The sequence below is a fragment of the Bombus affinis genome, chromosome 8, assembly GCF_024516045.1.
Source record: "Bombus affinis isolate iyBomAffi1 chromosome 8, iyBomAffi1.2, whole genome shotgun sequence".
NCBI classification, from domain to species: domain Eukaryota; kingdom Metazoa; phylum Arthropoda; class Insecta; order Hymenoptera; family Apidae; genus Bombus; species Bombus affinis.
In genome coordinates this window covers 4,813,360-4,837,577 of record NC_066351.1, presented here as the reverse complement: position 1 = coordinate 4,837,577, position 24,218 = coordinate 4,813,360, and the positions used below count along the sequence as shown (strand labels likewise).

General features: G+C 34.1%; 1 protein-coding gene across 2 annotated transcripts in view; it reads left to right on the top strand.

Moving 5' to 3' along the window:
- LOC126919689 (uncharacterized) overlaps window positions 1-24,218 on the top strand; it is a 31,606-nt gene extending 7,388 nt beyond the window's left edge. For both annotated transcript variants that reach the window (XM_050729180.1, XM_050729181.1), the window contains 3 exons: window positions 3,099-3,553; window positions 16,950-17,247; window positions 19,977-24,218. In XM_050729180.1, the coding sequence (XP_050585137.1) occupies window positions 3,099-3,553; window positions 16,950-17,247; window positions 19,977-20,255 (1,032 nt within the window). In that variant the 3' untranslated portion in view covers window positions 20,256-24,218. The remainder of the gene's footprint in view (window positions 1-3,098; window positions 3,554-16,949; window positions 17,248-19,976) is intronic.

Here is a 24,218-nt window from a genome sequence, read left to right as displayed (position 1 = left end):
TGACGTAATAAATATCTATAATTGTTTTCCCACTTTCGTTATATAAAAAATGAAAAAAGGTTTCTGCATCATATAGAATGATTTTATATCTTTTATAAAATAAAGCATAAAAAAGCCGTTGTACGTTTTATGTAAATTTTTATAAAATTTTTGTTTTTATTTTTTAATATTCTTGAGATAAATTTATTTCGATATTTTTCATGCAAAAAGATATTCATATTCCATACAGCAGAAAAATTTTAATCATATTCGACAAGAAACTGATGATAGTTTAAACTCTGCGGAATAAGCAAGCAAGGGAAATAAGATCGTATATAGCCGGACACATTTTACGACCAGCTCACACGCTCCTGTAACTCGCATCATATCACAAATTACTTGCAGTAAAAATTGTGCAGATAAGAACTCCATATGCAGTTGAAAAATTATTAACAATTCCATCCAGTTGAGCTTTGTAATTAGATATTTCTATAGCCACTTTTATTTAGCTTTACGAAGAACATGTGTACATATATTCTTTACAATGTACCTAAATCTTCTATGCACGATAAATTTTATAAGATCGAGTAGAAATCGTGAAACAATTCACGAACAGCGTTTTAAATCTGCGATAACTTAAATTCACGTAAAATTGAGTTACTGAAATACGTTCTATATTCCTTAGGACGTAAACAGCGCATAAGGTAAATCTACATACGCAAGCATCGTCAAATGGTTCCCAATTTTTCACGTCAATATTAGTTTTCCCGCACGATCATCCACGTATTATATATATATAATAATGTCGCCACGTATAATAATATCTAGAATACTTCTCCTAAAGGTATAATGTTCCGAACAGGCCAATGGCTTTCTGCGACAGGTTGCATGCTGTTCCACTCTTGAAGGGGATGCAACGCGGAATAAATTGATCTGAATAACTTTAAAATTACGCGTCTTCCGAGATCGTGCGGAAGAATAAGTTTCATGGATTAGGAAGAAATTGTTAAGTGATAAGCAGAATAGATTTCACCATGAACAACAATTTTCCATTATCTTGATAACCAAGAATCGATGCTTCTTATTGAAAATGATACTCTCGATCCTCTCGCCAGATGTTTCTTCAACGTCACATTCTTATTTTCTAACTCTTTGCATTGATTATTTCGCTCGTGATAATTATGAGATAATAATTACTTTATATCTCATGCCGAACACAACACGATTCCGCCCCTGTCTTGTACGTCATTCCATAGATAATCCGGAAATGATTAAATTGCAGACGACAAAAACCCTAAACTGGCGCCATCGTAATTGCCCGCGAAGATCGCTATTATCAGTGGCTCGGCTTCTAGAATTTTATTTCCTCCCTTGTCAACTTCAAAGTCGATTTCGCATCAGCACCACTTGGCGCTTATTGTTCGACCAATCGATTTGATATCCTGTATGTAATGTACAATAATTTATGAATGAACATTTGAAAATATTATTTCTCAGAATTTTTGTGCTTCCCGGTCAGGAAAAATCGATAACTCTTCAAAGGCGAGCCACGTTTTTAATTAACCCGACTAGAACTAGCTCAATGAACATTGTTTTAACCAAATTAAATGAGAAAAATCCGATTACATCGGCAAAAGGCTCCGAGATACAGAAAGAGGGCGTTTTAACGCAAGTCTCGCGCTATTTTACGATCGGAACTTCCGTTAATATACTCGAAAGCCAGCTAGCCATTTAAAAAAATTGTTTCCTGAAAAGATCATTCTAGCGGATAAAAGCATAAAAAGAGAAAATGTGGTATAGAGCGTAAATAACAGATGAAATTGTTATGATGATTCGAAAGTCAATTTACTTAAAATTCTTAGTCGTGTATATGTGAAATGTAACGTATCACTCGTTTTTCTGGCGGAAGTTTTTTAACAAAACCAAGGTCCCATACCAGCGAGGCATAAACGATATTACCGAGTTATGCTAATGTAATGAACATAGTCCGCCGGCCGGTTACTTCGATGCGCTAACCTCGTTACCTGCTACGTAACGCTTTCGATCGGGTTCGTCGTCTTGAATTACTTTCTAATGGCGTGTTCTACTCGCCTGCCACACCTTTTATCGATCATTTTAACCTCACACATCGTGATTTAAAATAGACCGTTTCAGAAGTTTGTTTCATTATTTTTGAAAATATAAAAAATGAAAATAAAATTTAGCTTTTCATTAGTTTGTAATTATTTTGTTATATAACACGATAGTAGATATTTTAGTCGAATGTTACATTAAAAGGCAGTAAAAGTAATAAAGATTTGCTCCGTTTTCTGTTTTTACACAAATGTAGCTTTTTGCGTACGAAAAAATTTGTCTCATTTATCGAACAGCTTGTTTCGATCATGACGAAAGGTAATGAAGCTAATCTAGAACTGGACGTCAATCATACTGAATTTTTATCCACGGGGAACGCACGTCAGACGGTGGAATATAAACAACTCTCAAGGGAATTGCTGTGAAAATAGAGAGAAATGGGTTGTGTGAATTTTATATTTTTAAAACGAGCAACGAATCGTTTTTTTTCAAAGTTTGATGTGACGACAAGCTAACTAATCGATGATGCCAAATCCGTCAATACCCCAGGTGAATCGATGAACAATTTCTGTATTGCAACTTTAAACAAATTATTAAGTTGAATGTAGTCTTCTCTGAAAATTGAAATCAGCAGAAAGACAGCATTCCTTAAATTTCACCTAGTATTAGCTATTAGAGATGTCGAATATTATAGAGTGCAATTATAAAAACTACAATAGGGTTAGAACTTTATTATTTAATATGCATTATTACGCTTTATTAAAATGTTCACATAACACATCTCTCTTATTGAAGAGAATTGAAAGAATTTCATGAGTCTAAAACTGATAATTTCCATACATTAGATAAAATTATATGAAAATTATTCTACTTAAATATACGGTTCTTCAAAAAACCTACATATGCTCAAAACCTCAACATTTTTTACCATCACTATGCATCAACCTAACAAATCAAAATCTATCTATCAATGTAATCTACTTTCTTCTTTTTCTTTCTGCTCAAATTATTCTAATTACTGAAATCGAAGCATTGTCCTGCTCCAGGTGAACGTGGCGTCTCTGAAAAAATACAACTGCAATAATGGCAGCGAGTGTAGCGTACTTTCAGGGGTGTTCAACTGCAGCCTTGGTCACTGTGTCAACATAAGTGAGTTGATGTTGTGCCATCACAAGCCTGACGGCATTGTTGTGGACAGCGAGAAGGACAACATGAAGCTGAATGGCTTCTTCAGCTGTCAGAACTCGAGATGCACAAAAATCAAAAGCCGCTTCAATTGCGATCGTTATTGCCCGAATATTGCCACGTCAGACGTAAATGTGTTCCTCATGCAGGACAACGACATCATCACTGCAAAATGCGAACGCGGCCTAGCCCTTAACAAAGCAAATGGAAATCTGCTTGGCGTCAGATTAACTACACCTGAAGAATTTTGGGACGATCGAAATGGAAGTATCGTTGCTAGCTGTTTGGTGGTGAACAAAGAAGCCAACGAAGTAAGGTAAATATTTATCAACGATTATTATTCACTATTAATTAAACGATGGAAGTTGAAACTTTTATTTCTAATGAAAATAGAAGTTGTTGTGCTTTGTAAAATACAGTAATAATATTTTTCTTTCACTTGGGTATTTCGAAGTACAATTATTTTATAATTGGTTTTCCCTTTTGTGAAAAATATCGTATAGCAACAGTGAAACAGTTTTGAGAATGAACGAGTTTTATATCCCAAAAATAATCATTTATGTGGCGAGATTATTGAAATAACAATTAAATTAAATTACTATCGTTAAATATATTTTAACTGATATCTTCCGCCGTGATCTTATTAGCTTGCTCTGGTGTACAGAGTAACAATAAATGGCTACTAGACTTACGAACAAATTTTAAAACGTGATGATGTTACTTTTTGGTCTCTTTTATAGAATGCTAATATTTTATCAATTTTTCTATTTATATATTTACCATTTCCACGTATTTATGTAAGAAATTTTCTTTCTCATATAAAAAACCTGAATGAAGTTATTCAACAGAACAGTATAAACCATAATGAAAAATTGAATTAAATTTAAATCGTTTCTCGGATAAACTATATAGATATGAAAAAGCTGTAATGAATGAGTAATTTTGAGGTCAAGTAACAATGAATCAAACTGTTGCATACCCTTGTGCCACTCGTTTGGTCGATACTCTTTAGTGACGTCATTCCGTGACAACTAAGATCTCGAACGCAAATCCGAGGAGAGACTCGTGTAACGGCTTCAAATTAGTTCGAATAAGTTAGAGAACTGTCTGGTGACGTAATTAAGACGTCAGAAAGCAAACAGTCGCATGTATATATGTCGGGTTTTTTCTTTGGTCAATTTATTTTCAACATTTTCCGATGCTTTCTGTTTATTAATTATTTCAGACTTATCTTCGATTAATTTCGTCCTTAAAGCGCTTCGCAAAATTTTATTTGTGTTTGACTGTCTTGGTTGATTGTAAACAATTTCTTCAAATTTTGGCGAAGTAGCAGGCTTTACAGCAACATTATAAAGATTGCACCGTTTACTACTATCTAACATAGATGGAGATAGATTTTTGTCGTCTTTATTTTCTAAAGACTTCTCTTGTGTATTAGCATCTAAATCTCTCAACATAAGATCTACTGAAGTTTTTGGTTCTGCATTGTCACAAGCATTTTTCGCTGTCATCATTTGGTCTTCTTCTATAAGCAAATTTTCATTACTGTAAGCATTATCTTTTGCTTTTTGTACGGATTCTAATGATATATTTTGTTTAACGTTGTCTGTTGATTTTGTATCATTTTCAGCAGTTGATTTACTAACTGCTTCTAATTCTTTCATTTCAATTTTGTTTTCTTTATTTGCATCATCGTCCAAAATATTTCTTATTGAAATATTATCCTTCTTGTTATGATCTTTCTCTGCTTCTCCTAAACTTTTACTTTTTTTGTCAAACCATTCTTGTAAATTTTGAGTATCTTGTGACGAAGATTGTGACAAATCATTGTACAATGCTGCAATATCTTCTTTCCTTCGTTTCAAAGACTGTTTCTGGTGTTCTGCCAAGCTATTGGCATCAAACATTAAGTCCGTTTTAATGAAAATATAATCCTGTGAATCGGTGTCAATTGATACTTTCTTTTTATAAGAATTTTCTACATTAGACTGCAATTCTTTTGAAAATTCTTTCAAAACCATGTCTTCATTTTCTACAGTAACGTCTTTTTTCTCTAAGCTTTTGTTCAAACTATTAGGAAATAAACTATCCTGACAACTCCCACTAGTCGCTTCCTTAATAGTTTCCTGACTTCCAATTCCTAACTTCATTTCAGCAATTGTTTTTCTTAGAAGTCCGATTTCTTTATCGAGGGTTTGACCCTCTCCGCTTGCTTGTTTGGCCATAATGTCCATGCGTATTTGCGTTTGCGCGTTTTCTTCTCGTAGTTTGTTTATCATTTCAATAATTTATGACAGTTTGTCATAGTCTCTATCGGTGGATGCTCTATCTTTCGACATCCTTCTAAACATTTCTAACTCTTCTTCCGAGTCTTGTTCAAAGCTAGGTCGCCTATCTCTATATGTAGAAAATGAATCCAGCGTTTACCTTGATTTGTTAGCTTCCGTATATGCTTTATGCTTTGCAGGTTTCTTCCGGATTCATTGATAATGGATTTGTCGTTAGAGATGACCGTCGTCCAAATTGTTCCTTTTCCCGTAGGTTGGACGTCTTGTTTTCTCAACCAGCACTTTTCACTATCTTGGCAGAATCGCCAAAATGTCACGTAAAGTTGAGGGTTGGATGATAAATAATATATAAATGATAAAATAAAATAAATAAATGATAAAATAGCTGAGTTGCAACTATCAAATTTGCTTTTATTAAACTTTATTATGAATTCAGCAATCACAATGGAATATATACCGAATTAACACACATAAATCACAATTCACTCCAACAACTTTATGCAAAACTTAGTTACACTGATACGTTAAGTACGCGACCGGTCTAAGGGTAGAAACTCGGTAAAAGGTGTCGACTATTCTAAAGATAGAGACTGAGTAGTTTACTGACGATGTTGTGACGGAGGAAAGCTAGGGGTGGGTGTGTCTGAGGCCACGAGATGAGCTGATTCGTTAAAGACAATTTTGTTTACGAAAGCGAAGGCGATAGACATTGCTTTTGATTGGAGCACAAGAACCCTGGTGGACTAGAAAGGGTCTTAGCTGCCCTTGAGAGAAAGTTGCTAACGGAAAATACCGAATGTGAGAAAAATAACTTTCCCGTATTTTCTCGTAGTAAACAAAAATGTAAAGAACATTGGAAATAGAAGATGCTTGTTTTTGATCTGAAGGACCTTAACTATGAAAATGCCAAGATTTATTGGTGGATCCTTAAGACTATTGAGGGTACGCAGTAAGGATGCGTAGATATCTGGATGCCATCTTGCCTTCGATGTGTGGCCTGGTCTCTGTTGTGGATTGAGATTTGGTTGATGTTACAGTCGCCCGGTCGTTTCTACTGTTGTGGACATATTTTTCAGCGTACATTCTACCTGTCCATTAGCTCTTCTAGCATCGGTTGCTATTAAGTGAAGTTTAATGTGTCTAACTTGACAGAAATTTTGGAATTCTTTACCCGTAAAACATCTCCCTTGATCCGCTATTATCCGGCAAGGACTGCCGAATAAAAATATAGCAGACTTAAGCGCTTTAATGATACTAAGAGAATCTATTTCACGAGCATGATACAGGTATACAAATTTAGTGAAAACATCAACCAAAACAATAACATATTCTTTTAAGTCATTTTTACCACTTAACTCGCCTGTTGCATATATGGGATTCCGCGAAAAGAAATCTACATGTGCCATTCATTTACCTTCTCAATACATAACGCTAAAATTAAAAGTTTGTAAGTAAGCCCACCACCTGTAACCCTATCATTTAAATTCACTTTATTACTAGGTGCTTTCAAGGAATTGCAATCAGTACCAACAAGAAATTCTCGTCCATGTAAATAGTGGCGAAACCGTTTAACGACGTTTACAACTGCCAACGTCTCTAGTTCATACGGATGATACCTGGATTCTGCGGAATCAGTTTTCTTACTTAGTCCGGTCAAAATAGATATAAAAGTAGTGACCAAAGAACAGAAATTCCAACAGAGCTAAATTTTGGTAGAGACCTTGGGTACACCTATAGAAATAAAGTGCCAAAAATCCCTATTGATTCTATGCGGGTTAAAAAAGTTATTCAAGGTCAAAGTCAAAATTTTCGGATTTTTTTTATTTTTCTTGAAAACGGTAAGTTTTATCGAAAATATAGCTCAGATAAAAATTGTAGATCATAAAATTATCTACAAAAATGTTCCGCATACTTTTTTCCTAAGAATCAGCATTCCTAAGATATCGCCATTCTAAAAGTTGAAGTTCTATTGTCCACGTGGCGATGCTCATACACCTGCTTTTCTGAAATGGCTTAAGTGAAATACTTTTAGTGTTGAACGTTCCTTTCGAATGAATACATGTATTTATTGCTAGCGTCTACTAGTACATTTTGTACCCATTAATATTTTTAAAAAATGTCACAATTGTGCTTTATTTGCAATAAACTTTTGACAGAAGGTGAAACTGTTACAGTTAGTCGTGGAATGAAAACTTTGATCGATGCAAGTATCGAAAGAGACGATGAATTTGTTGATTATCTGAGAAGTGAAAAGTCTGTAACAGTTCACGTGAATTGCCGAAAATCATACATCCGAAAAAGTTCAATTGCTGCTATCAAAAGACAACATGAGGATGGACAAGCTAGTACATCAAAAGTAAGTCCACCTCGTACTAGAGCACGAGTAAGTGAATCTGATTTTTGTTTTAAAAAATATTGCTTATTTTGTGGCGATGAAGCGGATGAAGAGGCTGAAAAAAAATCGTTGCATCATCTACAAAAAATTTATAACGTTGCTACACTTTCATTCAAAGAGTACGTTTTGACAGTAGCTTAGGATCGCTCTGATAACGTATCAAAAGCTGTTACTGCACGCATTAATTTTGAGTATGACTTAGTTGCTGCTGAGGCTAAGTATCATGACAATTGTTACAAATCTTTCCTAAGACCTAATACTGGCGGCGGAGTAAGCCGTCCTCAAAATGAGGCAGTAAACTCTGCGATGGAGGAAATGTATAAGTTTATAAGTTTATAGAAAGTAGCGATGATTGGCAGTTTACATTGTATGAACTAAAGAATGTTAGTAAAAATGTAGCTTTAGATAACATAACTATAAAAATACGATTGAAAGTAAAGTATAGTAGTAGAATTATTCCAAAGGGAAGGCTCCGGTGTCCTTCCATCTCCGCATATATATTGTGTCTTTAGATTAATTCGATATCTGAGTACATCCATCTCTAATAAATTATTTTTAATTGCATAATTAATTTCATTCATTTCATTCATTTCCAATTCTATTTAATTATCGATTTCAAAAAAATATTATGTACATCTACGTTATTTCACACGATTTATTTAATTACAAAATATAATTTTAGAAATTAGTTGTATTCGAGGCGAAATGTATATTAATGATGTTTATGTATATAAGGTTCAATAATTGGATAATTCAGGGATCGATTCTGAAGTCTGAAAATCGAGATTTTTTATCATGAAGTGATTTGATAAAATACAAAAATGAACAACAATTAATATGCGTCTATAACAATCAATAACGATGATTATCTAAACGGGAAGTCTTTGGTGCAATGTTTACCTGAAAATCGAGAATCGATTTTCAACGTCCTGAGCTACCGATCTTTCTTCTTCAGTCTTTAAATCTTAAATCTTCAGTCTTTAAAATCTTAAACAACTATTCTATAACCTTGTCTGTCTCTCTAATGTAACTCTCTGTCCGTCCGTCTGGGGAACACGTGCTTCTTCAAATGGTCGTCCGTGCAACAAAGGAAGATCGCTCTGTCCGTCAAACACAGCCTGTCGTGCTACCCGTAAAACAAAAAGAATCCCTATCCTACATGAACTCTAGGGAATTTACACCTCTCCTCCTCGTGCTGACAATTACATCGTTAATTGTCTTCTCTATAAGGGATCAGCTTACTCGAGTGGAAGAAATTTCCTTCAGATCTCCGGTTACCGTTATCCACTTCATATATAGAGTTTGAAATCTTTCTTAGAATTTTGAAAGGTCCTTTCCTAATTTCTTCCAGCTTATTTCTATTCATTCTGTTTCCGTTGTGGGTGAGGACCATATCACCAATTTTAAATTCGTGTTCTCGTCCTTTTTTGTCGTATTTTTGTTTGTTGATTTCGAAATATCTTGCTGAATTTTTGAATGCTTCTTCTCTGTCTCTTTTTAGGTTTATCTTATTCTCAGTTATTCCCTTAGGGATGATTTCGATCATTTTTCCATACAGTAAGTGATTTGGGGCAAATCCCGTTACACTGTGTCTGGTGTTATTGTACTCTTATACGCTTTTTTCTGCGATCTTTGTCCAGTTTCTCTTTTTTTTTTTCCGAATTGATCTTGCATCTGTTTACTAATGTTTCATTTACCCTCTAGTTTAGTCCATTGGAGGATGGACAGTCTGTCGAGGTCCAATTTCTTTGGATGTCATTGCTGGGTATCGGTCTGCAAGGATAATTTTTATGGAATTAGTTTCTCCTGTCGAGTTTATAAGTTTTATGATATCTTCCGCGCGTTGTGTTTTCGATGTGGACATAAAAACAGCCCTTGAAAAGTGATCTATGAGTATGTGCATATACTTCTTTGGTGAGTTGTTATTGGTAAAACCTCCGACAGTATCGAATGACATTATTTCAAACGGTTTCCTCGCTGGTCCTAGTCTCGACATAAGCCCGATCGGTCTTCTCGTTCTGCTTTTATTCCTGATGCAAATTTCGCATTGTTTGCAGAATTTGTCGACAATTCGGTCCATATTTTTGAAATAATAAAAGGGTCGGATTTTTTTCAATATGTGATTCCTTCCAACATGGCCAAAGAAATCATGCACCGTCTTTATGATATACTCACCAAACTCTTGTGAGACGAATATACGTTGACGTCCTTTAATATTTAAAAAAAAAATCTCTGATTTTTTTATAAGGTCTTTCGTATTTTTAATATCTTCTCTGTTTTCTTTCTGATCTCGGATTATGTCTTGTTTTTTTATAATATTCGCTACTTTCAAAACCTCTTCTTGATTCTCAAAACTTTCTAAGACAGGGTTCCTGGATAGTGCGTCTGCCTTGGTTAGACGGTTTGCGGTCTTTTTCACTATTGGTAAACTGAAGAATTGTTGATGGTACTTTCTTTCTTGATATTCCAGGGGGAAAATATAGCACATTTCGTCTTCTGGTCTTCTGATAGATTCTATACTCTCTATCTTCTCCCCTTTCGCGTTCTCGGTCATGACGACGCGTAGGTTAACTTTCAGCGGCATGGCGTGGGGAAAATCGATTTATAAGGTTCAATAATTGGATAATTCAGGGATCGATTCTGAAGTCTGAAAATCGAGATTTTTTATTATGAAGTGATTTGATAAAATACAAAAATGAACAACAATTAATATGCGTCTATAACAATCAATAACGATGATTATCTAAACGGGAAGTCTTTGGTGCAATGTTTACCTGAAAATCGAGAATCGATTTTCAACGTCCTGAGCTACCGATCTTTCTTCTTCAGTCTTTAAATCTTAAATCTTCAGTCTTTAAAATCTTAAACAATTATTCTATAACCTTGTCTGTCTCTCTAATGTAACTCTCTGTCCGTCCGTCAGGGGAACACGTGCTTCTTCAAATGGTCGTCCGTGCAACAAAGGAAGATCGCTATGTTCGTCAAACACAGCCTGTCGTGCTACCCGTAAAACAAAAAGAATCCCTATCCTACATGAACTCTAGGGAATTTACACCTCTCCTCCTCGTGCTGACAATTACATCGTTAATTGTCTTCTCTATAAGGGATCAGATTACTCGAGTGGAAGAAATTCCCTTCAGATCTCCGGTTACCGTTATCCACTTCATATATAGAGTTTGAAATCTTTCTTAGAATTTTGAAAGGTCCTTTCCTAATTTCTTCCAGCTTATTTCTATTCATTCTGTTTCCGTTGTGGGTGAAGACCATATCACCAATTTTAAATTCGTGTTCTCGTCCTTTTTTGTCGTATTTTTGTTTGTTGATTTCGAAATATCTTGCTGAATTTTTGAATGCTTCTTCTCTGTCTCTTTTTAGGTTTATCTTATTCTCAGTTATTCCTTTAGGGATGATTTCGATCATTTTTCCATACAGTAAGTGATTTGGGGCAAATCCCGTTACACTGTGTCTGGTGTTATTGTACTCTTATACGCTTTTTTCTGCGATCTTTGTCCAGTTTCTCTTTTTTTTTTCCGAATTGATCTTGCATCTGTTTACTAATGTTTCATTTACCCTCTAGTTTAGTCCATTGGAGGATGGACAGTCTGTCGAGGTCCAATTTCTTTGGATGTCATTGCTGGGTATCGGTCTGCAAGGATAATTTTTATGGAATCAGTTTCTCCTGTCAAGTTTATAAGTTTTATGATATCTTCCGCGCGTTGTGTTTTCGATGTGGACATAAAAACAGCCCTTGAAAAGTGATCTATGAGTATGTGCATATACTTCTTTGGTGAGTTGTTATTGGTAAAACCTCCGACAGTATCGAATGACATTATTTCAAACGGTTTCCTCGCTGGTCCTAGTCTCGACATAAGCCCGATCGGTCTTCTCGTTCTGCTTTTATTCCTGATGCAAATTTCGCATTGTTTGCAGAATTTGTCGACAATTCGGTCCATATTTTTGAAATAATAAAAGGGTCGGATTTTTTTCAATATGTGATTCCTTCCAACATGGCCAAAGAAATCATGCACCGTCTTTATGATATACTCACCAAACTCTTGTGAGACGAATGTACGTTGACGTCCTTTAATATTTTAAAAAAAAATCTCTGATTTTTTTATAAGGTCTTTCGTATTTTTAATATCTTCTCTGTTTTCTTTCTGATCTCGGATTATGTCTTGTTTTTTTATAATATTCGCTACTTTCAAAACCTCTTCTTGATTCTCAAAACTTTCTAAGACAGGGTTCCTGGATAGTGCGTCTGCCTTGGTTAGACGGTTTGCGGTCTTTTTCACTATTGGTAAACTGAAGAATTGTTGATGGTACTTTCTTTCTTGATATTCCAGGGGGAAAATATAGCACATTTCGTCTTCTGGTCTTCTGATAGATTCTATACTCTCTATCTTCTCCCCTTTCGCGTTCTCGGTCATGACGACGCGTAGGTTAACTTTCAGCGGCATGGCGTGGGGAAAATCGATTTATAAGGTTCAATAATTGGATAATTCAGGGATCGATTCTGAAGTCTGAAAATCGAGATTTTTTATTATGAAGTGATTTGATAAAATACAAAAATGAACAACAATTAATATGCGTCTATAACAATCAATAACGATGATTATCTAAACGGGAAGTCTTTGGTGCAATGTTTACCTGAAAATCGAGAATCGATTTTCAACGTCCTGAGCTACCGATCTTTCTTCTTCAGTCTTTAAATCTTAAATCTTCAGTCTTTAAAATCTTAAACAACTATTCTATAACCTTGTCTGTCTCTCTAATGTAACTCTCTGTCCGTCCGTCAGGGGAACACGTGCTTCTTCAAATGGTCGTCCGTGCAACAAAGGAAGATCGCTCTGTTCGTCAAACACAGCCTGTCGTGCTACCCGTAAAACAAAAAGAATCCCTATCCTACATGAACTCTAGGGAATTTACACCTCTCCTCCTCGTGCTGACAATTACATCGTTAATTGTCTTCTCTATAAGGGATCAGATTACTCGAGTGGAAGAAATTCCCTTCAGATCTCCGGTTACCGTTATCCACTTCATATATAGAGATTGAAATCTTTCTTAGAATTTTGAAAGGTCCTTTCCTAATTTCTTCCAGCTTATTTCTATTCATTCTGTTTCCGTTGTGGGTGAAGACCATATCACCAATTTTAAATTCGTGTTCTCGTCCTTTTTTGTCGTATTTTTGTTTGTTGATTTCGAAATATCTTGCTGAATTTTTGAATGCTTCTTCTCTGTCTCTTTTTAGGTTTATCTTATTCTCAGTTATTCCCTTAGGGATGATTTCGATCATTTTTCCATACAGTAAGTGATTTGGGGCAAATCCCGTTACACTGTGTCTGGTGTTATTGTACTCTTATACGCTTTTTTCTGCGATCTTTGTCCAGTTTCTCTTTTTTTTTTTCCGAATTGATCTTGCATCTGTTTACTAATGTTTCATTTACCCTCTAGTTTAGTCCATTGGAGGATGGACAGTCTGTCGAGGTCCAATTTCTTTGGATGTCATTGCTGGGTATCGGTCTGCAAGGATAATTTTTATGGAATCAGTTTCTCCTGTCGAGTTTATAAGTTTTATGATATCTTCCGCGCGTTGTGTTTTCGATGTGGACATAAAAACAGCCCTTGAAAAGTGATCTATGAGTATGTGCATATACTTCTTTGGTGAGTTGTTATTGGTAAAACCTCCGACAGTATCGAATGACATTATTTCAAACGGTTTCCTCGCTGGTCCTAGTCTCGACATAAGCCCGATCGGTCTTCTCGTTCTGCTTTTATTCCTGATGCAAATTTCGCATTGTTTGCAGAATTTGTCGACAATTCGGTCCATATTTTTGAAATAATAAAAGGGTCGGATTTTTTTCAATATGTGATTCCTTCCAACATGGCCAAAGAAATCATGCACCGTCTTTATGATATACTCACCAAACTCTTGTGAGACGAATATACGTTGACGTCCTTTAATATTTTAAAAAAAAATCTCTGATTTTTTTATAAGGTCTTTCGTATTTTTAATATCTTCTCTGTTTTCTTTCTGATCTCGGATTATGTCTTGTTTTTTTATAATATTCGCTACTTTCAAAACCTCTTCTTGATTCTCAAAACTTTCTAAGACAGGGTTCCTGGATAGTGCGTTTGCCTTGGTTAGACTGTTTGCGGTCTTTTGCACTATTGGTAAACTGAAGAATTGTTGATGGTACTTTCTTTCTTGATATTCCAGGGGGAAAATATAGCACATTTCGTCTTCTGGTCTTCTGATAGATTCTATACTCTCTATCTTCTCCCCTTTCGCGTTCTCGGTCATGACGACGCGTAGGTTAACTTTCAGCGGCATGGCGTGGGGAAAATCGATTTATAAGGTTCAATAATTGGATAATTCAGGGATCGATCCTGAAGTCTGAAAATCGAGATTTTTTATTATGAAGTGATTTGATAAAATACAAAAATGAACAACAATTAATATGCGTCTATAACAATCAATAACGATGATTATCTAAACGGGAAGTCTTTGGTGCAATGTTTACCTGAAAATCGAGAATCGATTTTCAACTTTCTGAGCTACCGATTTTTCTTCTTCAGTCTTTAAATCTTAAATCTTCAGTCTTTAAAATCTTAAACAACTATTCTATAACCTTGTCTGTCTCTCTAATGTAACTCTCTGTCCGTCCGTCAGGGGAACATGTGCTTCTTCAAATGGTCGTCCGTGCAACAAAGGAAGATCGCTCTGTTCGTCAAACACAGCCTGTCGTGCTACCCGTAAAACAAAAAGAATCCCTATCCTACATGAACTCTAGGGAGTTTACATGTATTTATAAGAAGTTTAAGTATGAAAAACTGAATATGGGAAAATATATAAAGTATACAATGTAAAGCATTTGGATTTCGATCGAGTGTTTACATGAACATACTGCCTAATATATGGTCAAAAAAATAAACCAAGGTTATAGAGAATGATGACTATTTTCATTATTTATCTGTTTTACTACATGATCTATAGATACTCGTAATAATAAAATACGCGTAAATATTACTTTTTTTGTAATGCATTGAATTAATATCTAAATAGTTGATACATTATTCAGTGTGTCTGTCTAGAGTAACGCAGTTGGTCGGCTAGAGAAGATCGACGTTTTTGATTACATCGGGATCAATGCCTCCCTGAGGCAAACGATTCGAGCCTTTCGTTCTTCTGTATTTTGGTCGCGTGCATTTTGTTCCTTTTAGTGCCGACGATTCGTAAGTTTTGGGAAAGAAGAATCTCGACGTACTAGGAGAAATTATACAATAGACTAACGAAAAGCTGTCTGTCGCGATATTTCTCGGTGATCCCAACCCTACACGATAAAGCGGTAATCTGCCGCACTTTGCCAAGTCAATATTCGATTCAATCGGCTCTCAGAACGATCTTGGAAACTTCCTATGGAAATTCTTTGGTTGTGAAGCTCGTACAAACATGTTTGCTACCGTGAATTATGCTATAATTCGTATTCTTAGAACTGTGCTTGCAGATAATTGCGTCATATTCACACCACAATTTGCATCAATAGGACTGGTTGCCGCTTTCCTAAATTATCTTATACAAATCCGTAAATATGAAATTTTCGATTAAATTAGTGCCATTTGAAGACCTATGTTTCTAAAAGATCTTAAAACTTAAATCTTAAAGGTTTTGATGCACAGTGGCTCATCGAAATATTTGAACAACTATTTGAAAGACTTGTTATGAATATATTATGAGTGTTACACGAAAAATTCTGAAATTTCATTAGCATTGCAGTGAAACGTTGATAAAATTTCAAAATATTTCATATAACACGCATAGTATACATATACTATATATAAGAGTTTTCTATGGTATATGTTCAAATATTTTCGTGAGTTACTTTAAGTACGTAACTGTACTTTTGTATTTCCGTATCATTTACTTATCATGGACACGTGTAGTTTCCATATATCCTAGTTCTTTGGCTCTAGAAGACGCCAATAAGGGTATTTCCATGGCAACCATTGATCCTGCGGCTCTACCCACCGATTCACTCCCTATCTTTCCAGTTTTTCTGGCTCGTATGTTTTCTCCCCGCTTCTTTTATTTCGATACTTCATTTGTACTCGTCTTTTATATCTACGAACGCCCACATTAAGGGCGCCGGGCCAAAACGGTCGACGGGTATAAGAACCAGGGAACAATGAGGCAAAATTTTTACATCGAATCACCGAATAAAAACAGTCGTTCCGAAAGATGTGTAGTCAAGCATTCGCGGTCGGAGCAAACAAAATTTCTTTTGAAATGTGTTTACGAAGGAACGTTTCAATGAGGAAAATGAGGCAACTTGGATAGACTATTTCATTTAGTCAATAACTTGTTTTCTGGGTGAAACATGTAAAGATTATTATATACGTGTAAAGATTATTCTATTCAAAATGACATGTTTGAATAGAATTTGTTAGAAACAAACAAATAGATAATATGATTCAAAAAGAGGTGAATTTGTAGAGAATATGGATTCTTGTATAAAACGTGGAACGTTATTTGTTCACACGAAGCTTCGATTTCGAATAAGTCGATATTAAAGATTTGTCGATTACAGATGAGCTTACACGTGATCTCGCTTGTACTTATACATATATGTATATTAGTAAATGTCAGTACGAATGGTTTATATTGTTCTTTCAGATCATCACGTTAGATAGAAAAAACTCTGTGAATGTAGAACTTTTTTCTGAATGTAGAAGTTATTGCAAATGTCTCTACCAACATTATTCTGCTCCGTGTATTACGTTTTTATACGCATTCTTCCCCAACTTATTCCAACATGAAACTCTGTGTAAAAAATGTTAAGAATGTTTTCGAGCAATTTATTATCAAGCTCATACTTTTTAATTTACTAAAAGAAATTTATTAGGAAACTTTCCAATCTTAAAAAAGGAAGTATTTTTCCCACATTTTCTGAAGTGGAAACACAATGGGAAAAATGCGTGACGACATTTTAGAACGTCGTTTAGTAAGTCAGGTTTTGGCTCCTTTTCCGCAGGACGCAGGATTGCGTGAATGGCACCTTATTAAAGGAGATCCCAGTACCTGAGCCGAGTATCAATTTCACGAGCTTTCTGAATATATATGAAAAGAGCTTACAATACCCTTTGGATCCTACGAATGTCTACGTGCCGGAACAACGATCGCTGACAATTTACAATAGTTCCCGTCTTTATATCAACTACGAAGGCTGTGTCAACACCCTGAAAGGAGAATGTAAAGATTTTCTCGCTACTCATGGCCGGGATGGCGACAATCAGACGGCACAAAGTCGATACCCCTGTTACCACATAAAGGTATGTTATTTTCTGGAATATCTCATTTTCTTTAAACATTAGCTTCTTCAATTTCCTCTTATGAAATCATTTTTCTTTAAAAAAAAATATTGTGCCTTTACACGACTTTCATGAACACATTCCATTTCATAAGTCTTTACTTAGCAATGCTTTTAAGAACCTGTTGCTTCAAACTAATGTTTCTGCATGACATTTACTTCTCTAAAACCAAGAAAGAAATTATATAAGAAACGTATAAAGAATGATTCTATAGAAAATTTTCTCAATTTTACAGTAGTATCCATGTTATTAAAGTAAGAAATTAGTTTTCTTGCCACCATGAAATCTTTTCTAATGTAAATATTCCGCGTGAAAGCTTCGTAAAGCCTTGAAACAAAGGCTCATGGTGTATAGAAGATTAATTTCATTAGAAAAACACACCAGTGCTTTCAACACCGCCTAATCAACTTTTTAATTGAATCGAGCCATCCACCGGCTGGTATGTTTTAATACGCTCAAACTTTGATAGAATCGGCATCAAGTGAAATGAAACTTTTGGCTGATAGAAAATTGCATTAAGCAACATTGAACAAGAATTACTGTGAATTTTCTTGCAATTAAACTTTTCAAGTATAGATTAACACGGAAAATGTACCGTTGCGTCCTTTGAACATTTCTACGAGTATTTATGGGAATACAAATATTACGTAATAATTGTTTTGTTTTGTTCAATGCAAGACGTAAGGTTTAATGAATGACTCGAGTAGAACTGCATCCTAAATAACGCAAACTATTTTTATATTTCTTCTTTTTTTATTTCCACAAAAGAGAATACGTTACCGTTGCACTCGTTATTCGGTTTCCTTTAATTGGATCTTCAACGAAATTATTTTGTAACAGAGAGTTTCGCGCAGCTCTCAACGATCGGCAACCTCGTCTTCCACTTTCACAAATTAAATTACAGAGTCCAACGAAGCCCGATGCATTTAATTATTCCTTTTTTTCCCGGCATACTTCCGCGCCATGGTTCAAGTAATCTTCGAGTTATATCCATTTTTAATGGAGAAGCGTAAACCTCTGTTTCGCGCATATTTCGTTATTACTAATCTCGCAATTATTGATTTATTTTAACGTATTTTGAAACTAGTAATATGGAATAAATCACTGAACATAATGTTTGAGATTATACGAATATCTTAGAAATGTTATGTTTAATTAATGAAAATAACTGAAACGTGGTAATATGAATGTTAATTCAAAATTAATATCAATCAATGTCTTATTTGGAACAAAATTCTCTTTGTAATTAATGGTATTTTGCTGTACTGCTGTCCTTTTAATTAAGTTTTCTTTAAGATCGTAAAAAACAATTTTGAAATTTTCGAGAATATAAAATTTGATAACATTAGGAAACTCCTGGAATTTAATGAACTATTTCGGTATCCTTAAAAAATAAACTTTTACAAGATTTATGAAAAATAATATGTTCAGTTTAATTAAACTTTATTCCGAGAATAATGTTTTTCTTTGAGGAAGAAACAAGAAAATAGGGCAAACATAAGAAAGTCAAACCTACAGAGAGAAAATTGTATGAGGAAGCTGTTCTATTTTTCATCAAACATTCGTGTTGGTAATTTAAATCCTAAATTTTTTAAGAACCAGCCTTCTTCTATCTTCTATCTTCTTCTTCTATCTGCCTTTGCCTTTGCATTGTCAAAACGTCATTTCAATGCTTTTTACACCCTTTCAATAAAGGGATATGAAAAATACATCAAAGAAATCGTAAACTACCGTTTTATTATGTATTATTACGAAGTTATATTTCAGTATACAGGAGAAATTTATAGATATGTATCACATACATATATATGTGTAGCAATCACATATTATATGTTTGATGTTTCCCTTCAACATAGGGTAATTAGAGAGTCAATATCGCCTGGGACGATTTATCACTAACAACAAGTGTATGCTTCTATACATCAATTAACATTTGATTAAAAGTTTATGTAATCATTTTATGTAACTAATTACTATTTATGCTACCTATCTATCTAATTTACAAATGAATATATGTATATTTAGGAACCTTCATTGTAAAAATATAAAACAAAGTTGGAAATCAATTTTAACGCCAAATAAGATTAATTATATAGATGAAAAATAATTCTTAAATATGATATCCAATGCGTGGCAAGATAGAACAATAGAAGATTTTATGGATCTTCCATATAATATATATATATATATATGTATCCTACAATCTCTTTCCCTATTCTGCAGTTTATTTCACTCAGTCCACGAAAACTACGCAGACATTCCCAAGATACGTTCGGTCACGTCCACCTAAAGCCTTGGATCTCTACGCTTCCTCCTTTCAACCTAATCCCAAGCACTCAATACTTCGACTTATCCCTAGGACTCAAAACTCAGTTACAGTTAACATTCACACAAACCTCGCATTCCTACAAATATTTTTAGGAATACGTTGAGCTACAAATAGTCAGAACACCGCATTAGATTTAAACTCTACATGCTTCAAGCTAGAACTATACCTCAGTAAATACAAGTAGAAAAGATTCCAATCTTCATTCGATATATCATTTCCACGTTTCAAACTGAAAAATCATAATCGAAGCAGATCGTGGACACGTTATTTCACATTTATTCCCAACGACGAGCAATCAACAATTACGTAACGTGCCTACTTCCGATATTTCCCGCGCGGCTTCTAACGCCATTTGTTACAGAATAACTCGTTATTAGTCGTGGCACGTTTTGACCTGAATAAGACACGGAGGGAATTGCTGATCGCCATCATCGTGCCATCGAGCTCATTCGTCATCAGCCTGACGACGCTCGTTATTATAACGCGATCGGTGCAGGTGGGCGATGATGCGAAGATGCGTTGCCGTTACTGCGTCGACAAGCAGGAGGTCGAGGGCGAGGACGAAGGACTCATAGAGGCCACACCCTCCTCGTCCCAAGGTCAGGCAAACGAGAACGAGATCAAAAGTATGGCGCTTTAGCAGTTTAAGCCATCCGGGATGAGTACCGTGCTTCGTTATGAGAGAGTGCCATTGATCGACACTGACGAAGCCGAGGACTCATTTTGAACAAAAGGGCAACATTATATTTTCATTAAAAATTTATTAGCAGTGAATTTAATCATCTTCATGACATTCATTAATGTGTTTCAACCTCAAAGTCAAATATATGGTATCTCGCGCATTTTACGATTCGAATTAACAAGAAATCATGTGAAATCAGTGTAAAGCGATGATAAAAGTGAGAGCAATTACAGAATTTGCCCTTAAGTAGTCTCATGAATGTTGCTTACGGTGAAAAAAATAAATTATATTGTTCACCAAGCGAAACTTGTCATTTGTGGAACGAATAAAAAGTGTATACGTGTATTGCTTTGTGCGAAATTGATTGGCAGTATTAAGAAAGATGTTAAACGTAGAAACATTGAACGTAAATTGTTCTTTGATCGTGCAAACGCTTCAGCTGCATCGCACTGTTTACAAAGTCGATTAAACGCTTTCCGCAAACGATTATCAATTCGATTAATCGTCATATACTTTTGTAAAAAGTATAAAACGGTAAACGGAAGAATAGACGATCGACGACCAAGGGGTTCGTGTTTCATACGGCTTGTGTATCACGTGTTTCTAATCGAGTATGGCTATAAAAAAGGAGGGCGGGTGCGCGTAGATTTATTTGTAATTAATAACATTTTTAAAGACCTAAAAAAAAAGACTGATTTCCTTTTTTTGCTGAAATATCACCGTTTTCATCCAGCAGATATTATTACCAGTGAAGACGAACAAATTACTCAGTGTTGTTGAGTTCGATTGGAATATAGGTAATAAACGAATTGGTGAATCCAATTGCGATGTACAACACGCGTTCTCTTCGTGCACTTTCCGTAAGAGCGCACAATAAAATGTGTTCGAACAGAATATTTTATTGTTTTCAATATTATTCGGTCCTCGTAGAAGCTCGATGTAATGAGAAAACCGGAAGAAATGCTTGGTACAGCACAAATCAACGGGTAATAAATTCATAACTTGTTAAATGTATAATAAATAAATGTTAACGGCCATAATACCGATACCTTTCTCATGACTAAAAAGGTTAAATATTAATGTTTCTAAGAAAACAAAAATTTCTTGTATTAATAATAAATTAAAGTAAATATGAAATAAATTAAACTAAATAATAATTTTTAATTAATAATGGTAAATGATATAAAATATGATAGATATATTAAAGCAAACATTGCTAATTTTTATTCTTGCCTTAATTGCAGAAATTTACGCTTACTTACTTTCGGATTTTCGTAAAATTATTGGCCGCGAATGTGTCCAAACAAAAGCTTACGATTAGGATGGATCTTACATCGTCTTCCAGGTGGAAACAAAAGATGAAGGTACGAGGAAAGTAGGAGGTTTAAAAGTCACCCACATTACTGGCCAAAGTAATTAAATAATCATTTAATCATATATTTGTATACATTCTACGGATATTTTACATTATCATCGATGCCTTGAACAATTTGTGACTGCTTTGATTAATTATGTTAACAGAACTATGTTCAATATATGTAAAAAATAATACTTGAAAGATTACGATTAAAGGCAGATTTTTTAAATATTAGATGCAAAAAATATTCTGTCTTTGCTTTCATATTCAATACAAAATTTTTATCTCAATTTTTAAAAATTGATATTTCCAATAATTGAAAGCCTTTCATTGTTCGACTGTTTTTATTCAGCAATTCTTGTTATTTTTACGTCTCGAATTTTTTACAGCTACTGGGATGTAGTTTGTAATTGGTTCAAAACTAAAATTGCCTTTTTTTAATTTTTGATATAAAAATAGAACAGATCATTTCGACAACTTTAGCAATGTTTTTCTTAACTATATATGATCATTTGTCGAGTTATATCGCAGATAGAATGATAGATGACACTTTATTGTAAAAGTTAAATGTCAAACACGTTAATAGACGATAAGATATCTCAATTTGAAATAATGACATTCAATAACGAAACAATGTATAAAATTAAAAACACTCAAATTTTTTCTACTAATATGTCACTTAACAAAGTACCTTTTTACTTTACCTTCAATAAAGAAAGTCTTTTTAAAACTAAAAATAAGATTACTAATGAACTACTGAAAGATTTACTTCTAAAAATTAACTCAGAACTTAACATCGTAATTAAAGAAAGAAAGTTCGAATTAAATGTTCCAAATATTGTTTTATAAAAACTTAAAGAGTGATTATACACGTGATAAATATTTTCTGACTGTATAGATATAGATATTTCGTAGGAAGGGAAATATGAAGAAAATAGAATGAGAAAAGGCACCAACTACAGCAACAATGAAATATTATTAACCGGTTAATTGTAAAAAATTCATGTTTCTCCGTGCGCGCGATGATTCAGAACACGAGCGAAAAATATCGCGATGCTTTCGATGTACAAGGTAGATTAGAAAGAAAAAAAAAACAATTTATTCTGTAGAAGTTATTCGTTAGGTTTCCAGTTTTCGAGTGTACACTGAAGCCGATTTAACCTCGGTTGATCTCGAGTTTCGACTGTCAACGAACATACACTTATATTTCACAGATGGTGATGTTGTATACCAAAATATAGAGTATAAACGAGTAGAGATTAAATATCGATTTACCAGTGTTACTAGGAAATATTTCATTTCGAACGCTGCGACTGCCTATAAAAAAAGTTATGGCATCGTTCGTTTGCGATAAATGCAATTAAAACTTAATCAGAGATTTAGATCCTTTACAAGCTAGCAGTGTTATTCGATTTTTATGAAATTAGCTGAAATGCTTGCTGGTCTTGTGTTACAGCCACCAACTTCGATTGTCAATGTTGAATCGTGCTATTAAGTTTTACAAAAGCTTAAACTTGTAGCTATAGAAGGTCTCAAAGATATCACATTCTATTATTATTTCTAATAAACTTTGGATTACTTATAATTCACTGATAGTAACATTATTTTTTTAATAAAATCATTGTAGATATACAAGATAGAGTATAATCGCAAATGACTAATGCCATCCTCTCGATAGTATAAAAGTTTTTGTTCATAAGATAAATCTAAATAAATATAATAGATTGAACAAGGAACAAGAAATGGTAGTTATGTGAATAAATGTGTCATTCAACAGTTGCTATTTGAAGCATATTTATGTAACATAATGAAAGACAATTTACTTCTTGTAATATGTCAATACTCGATTGAGCAGCAACATTTCAGATTATTACAATTAACATAAAAACGTTATTAAAAAATCATTGCAATCACTTTTTCCTGAATTTTGATAACAAAGAATAAAAAATATTTTCTCGACAGTTTCAAAACAACATTTTATTTGAAGAACAATTTTTTGTTTAATGTTTGTGTTCCATAAATGTAGATTACAAGCTAGTATATGACATGTAGACAAAAGAAATTGTGTTTTCAATGCATGTAAAATACCGATAGAGCTATACACTATCATATTCGTCGTGTTATATGTGCCTTCTTCCGTTTACGCTAAAATTGATAAAATATAATCAATCGTGTCTTCGAATAACGTAACTCTTTCGCTAGAAACTTATACGAATCAAAAACATTCTTACAATGAAAGCCTTTAGCAACTTCATAGCGAATAATAAAATAAAAGCTCTCATCAATTATAAATTTATACAATCATCAAATGAATCACATTTCGATTGAAAAAGGGCCAACAACATTTGTTAAGTGTTACCGAATTAAACAGCGAAAGGGTTAACTAACTGCGGCTAAGATGTAACAAATTGAAGAGATGTGTACTTATATGAACAATATATATAAATATAATATATTTATGTTATATCTATTTATTGTCTGAATATATTTGTAATAACATATATGTATGTATGAAACAACGGAACCTACATGTATCATTTATAATAAAATCAGTGTTTATCAAA